Genomic DNA, 3,218 nt, shown 5'->3' with positions numbered 1-3,218 from the left:
ATTCTGGTAGCAAGGAGGATGGGCTCCCAGCACGAGTCCGAAAGCTCGGAAGACTAAACCTCTGGTCCGGTGAGGGACCCAGATTGGAGCCTTTTAAGGTTGCCTGGAATTAAGTTTACGCCCGCTGTTTTGATTACCCTTCCGCCATTCCCAATCTCTTGTTCTTCAGATGTCATGCCGCACAAAACAACGCAAGAGAACCGTGTTATCTAAAATATTTAATACAAAGGTGAAGATATCTCCGAAACCGTCTCTGAATGTTTGAAAAGGAATGTAAAACCTGTGGCTTTGGGAATGCCGAACAAATCCCGGATTCCAAAGATTGACTGCTGCCTGGGCTTACAAAGCAAGGCTGAGTCCATTGGCTTTCTCCCAACAACATTGTCAGAAAAACGGTGCCGTGGGCCCCAGACTCCCGGCTGATCTGCTCAGGAGGGCTCTGCTTCGTCGGCCACTTCTTCGATCTCCTTGTCCTCCACGCTGTTGTGGCGAACTCTCTCTGGAGCGGTGTTTCGGCTGAGGGGGATGCCCAGCCCTCGGTGCACGGCCTCGACCGTCTGCTGGGTCACGTAGTAGTTGAGATTCACGCAGGGAATTTTCTTCCGCATTTCTTCCAGGTACCGGTAGGCCTAATGAGAGGAAGGGTGTGTGTGTGTGTTATTCACAGGCCGTTCTACCGTCTGCGCCCCAAACCCAGAGAACTACGTGGGTGGAGATGCCTCTGCCAGCTTTCAACTTGCAACCGTTTGCTTAGTGAGAGAAGTTACAACAGCGCTGAAAAAAGTGACTTATGACCGTTTTTCACCCTTACGACCGTTGCAGCATCCCCAGGGTCACCAATTCGGATGCATGGTAACTGGCTCGTACTTATGACGGTTGCACTGTCCCGAGGCCATGGGATGCCCTTTAGTGACCTTCTGACAAGCCAAGTCAATGGGGAAGCTGGATTCACTTCACTTAACAACTGCAGTGATTCATTTAAGAGCCGCAGCAAGAAAGGTCGTAAAATGGGGCAAAATTCACTTGTCTTCCTTAGCAACAGAAATTTGGGGCTGAATAGCACATCGAGGACTACCCTGTGGTGTGTTTAGCTGAGAAGTGAACTGATTTCTCCTGTCAACAACGCAGCTGTCTGTGCACAAAGGAGACATCAAGTCAAACCGCGGCTCGTAGAGCAATCGACGGTGGTCTGGCTTCACACAACAGGCTAACCCATAAATCGGTCTCCAACCCAACCTGTGGAATTGCTTTTTTTTCTTTTTCTAAGTTAAACATCCACGTTTATTTACAGTTGCCATTCGCACAACTCCATAAAGCAATTTCTCCACAACCTGTAAGCCTTTGTGATGAAGGCCTACAGAAGAACGATACTAAAAGCATTTATGCAATCCTTCCTCCATAATCCAGGACAGCCATGGGAACGGGAAAGAGGTGGCACTCGCCGTAGCGGTCTTACTACAAACTCTTCCAACAGTTAGCAAAAAAAAAAAAAGGCACATAATGTGCCCTGAATTCGCTGTATTTTTTTAATGCCATCTCTTCTTCGCTCAGACACGAGAGAGCACGGGGGGGGGGGGGTGAGAACAGCCGTTCCTTTTGGCCTGTAATTCTGCCTTCCCTGTTTGAAAGTGGGCCATGTGGATGCTTCCTGTTGGAAGCGTGTGAATCATCTCCAGATGGCCCTACATAATTGCTTCCTCTGACTTCCTCTGTCCCAAGCCATCCAGGTGGGGAGAAGAGGTAACGGAATACTGTCCGATGGGTAGCACAGCGAGGCCCGGATTACTGTATTCGTACCTCTTCCCCAGGACTGCCACCGACGGCTGACAATTATTTAGGGCAGATGGGAGACTCACCTGGGAGATTCAGCAAAAAAAAAAAAAATAATCTGCAAAAAACAAACGGGGGATTTCGTGTATCTGGAATCTCCCTATCTTTACATAGAGAAAAACCTAGAAAAAGCTGCTTACGATCCGAATTGAAAAAGCTACTTTAACAATCTGAACTGCAAAAGCTACTTACGATCCAGATTTAAACTTCTGATGTCCGTCACCCCCATTTTCAGTGCGGCATTTTGAGTGCTCAGCCCCTGGTCCACGTTAACGTGACTGATTTTTTAACGTTTTGCTGGAAATGGGCTTTTGCTTACGCTATGGGGGCAAAAAAAGCACCCCATCAGGAACAAAGGGTTCGCTTAACGACTGCCGCAAAAGTCGTAACACTGAATCCGGTGGCCTGGGGTATGAGTCTCGCAACTTAACAAAATTGTGGGCTCTCAAATCAAGGACTACCTGTAATAGCAGTAGTAATTTTGTTTACTTTTCAAGCACTCAAAATGTCAGGGGAATCATTAACCTGTCCTGCCCAAACCAAACGCCAGGGATAAACAGTAAAATGAATAATGTTCTAGGAACGTTGAAGGTTTTTTTTTAACAGAGAGAAGCTGTTAATTATGAAGTCCTACTATGCCTAAATATGCCGGGATCTGCAGTGGTACAGTTCCAAAGCAGACTGTGGGTGCTGCTGAATGGGAATTATGTAAGTGGCTCGTGGGCCCCGGAGACGCTCACCATCTGGAATTCTTGCAGCTGCAAATGATGCCCCACCAGCAATCCCAGTACATCCCCCAGGCGGACGGTGGTCTCAAGATCAGGTTCTCCCAGGAGCAGCTCACACTGCCTGATGGCCTCTTTGGGGTCCTCGGAGTAAAGTCTAGGCAGGGGAGGGAAAAACACCAGACGCTAATCATTGGCACAATGGTTCCTTGGTTGATCTTTTTCTTCTCCGTGGAATCAATCGTGGTCATAAATTGAGGATTATCTGGACCGTAAAGCTGTGTTTCTCAACCTTGGCAGCTTTAAGATGGGTGGACTGCAACCCCCAGAATTCCCCAGCCAGCACTGCCTGATATCCTGGCGGCTGGCACGGCAGCCACAGCACTGTTGGCTGAGGAATTCTGGGGGTTGAAGTCCACGCAAGGTTGAGAAGGCCGCCAAGGTTGAGAAGAACTCCTCAAGGCTCCCTCTCACCTTCGGGCTTGAATAAACCTCTTCACCAGGGCCATCTTGGTCTGTAGGTGTGCCAGCTTGTTCTCTTGCTCCGCTGGGCTCCGCGTCTTTGCCTTGGACATGCACTTGTAGGCCTCGGTCAGGGCTCCCAAGGCCTTCTCGTAGTTCTGGAACTCTTCCACCTCCACCTGGAAAGGAAGGAAAGCTGAG

At 49.0% G+C, this 3,218-nt stretch overlaps 1 protein-coding gene across 1 annotated transcript in view; it reads right to left on the bottom strand.

Moving 5' to 3' along the window:
- Positions 1-213: 213 nt before the first annotated feature.
- The window catches only part of LOC107300492 (intraflagellar transport protein 140 homolog), a gene marked incomplete at its 5' end in the record, with an annotated part of 12,987 nt that continues 9,982 nt past the window's right edge, over positions 214-3,218 (bottom strand). The window contains 3 exons of the mRNA XM_015829819.1: positions 214-629; positions 2,571-2,712; positions 3,030-3,196. Coding sequence (XP_015685305.1) covers positions 429-629; positions 2,571-2,712; positions 3,030-3,196 — 510 coding nt within the window. The remainder of the gene's footprint in view (positions 630-2,570; positions 2,713-3,029; positions 3,197-3,218) is intronic.

Source organism: Protobothrops mucrosquamatus, unplaced genomic scaffold (assembly GCF_001527695.2).
Source record: "Protobothrops mucrosquamatus isolate PMUCROS unplaced genomic scaffold, P.Mucros_1.0 scaffold7245, whole genome shotgun sequence".
Taxonomy (NCBI): Eukaryota; Metazoa; Chordata; class Lepidosauria; order Squamata; family Viperidae; genus Protobothrops; species Protobothrops mucrosquamatus.
The sequence above is the reverse complement of the archived record's forward strand: the minus strand, read 5'-3'. Positions and strand labels throughout refer to the sequence as shown.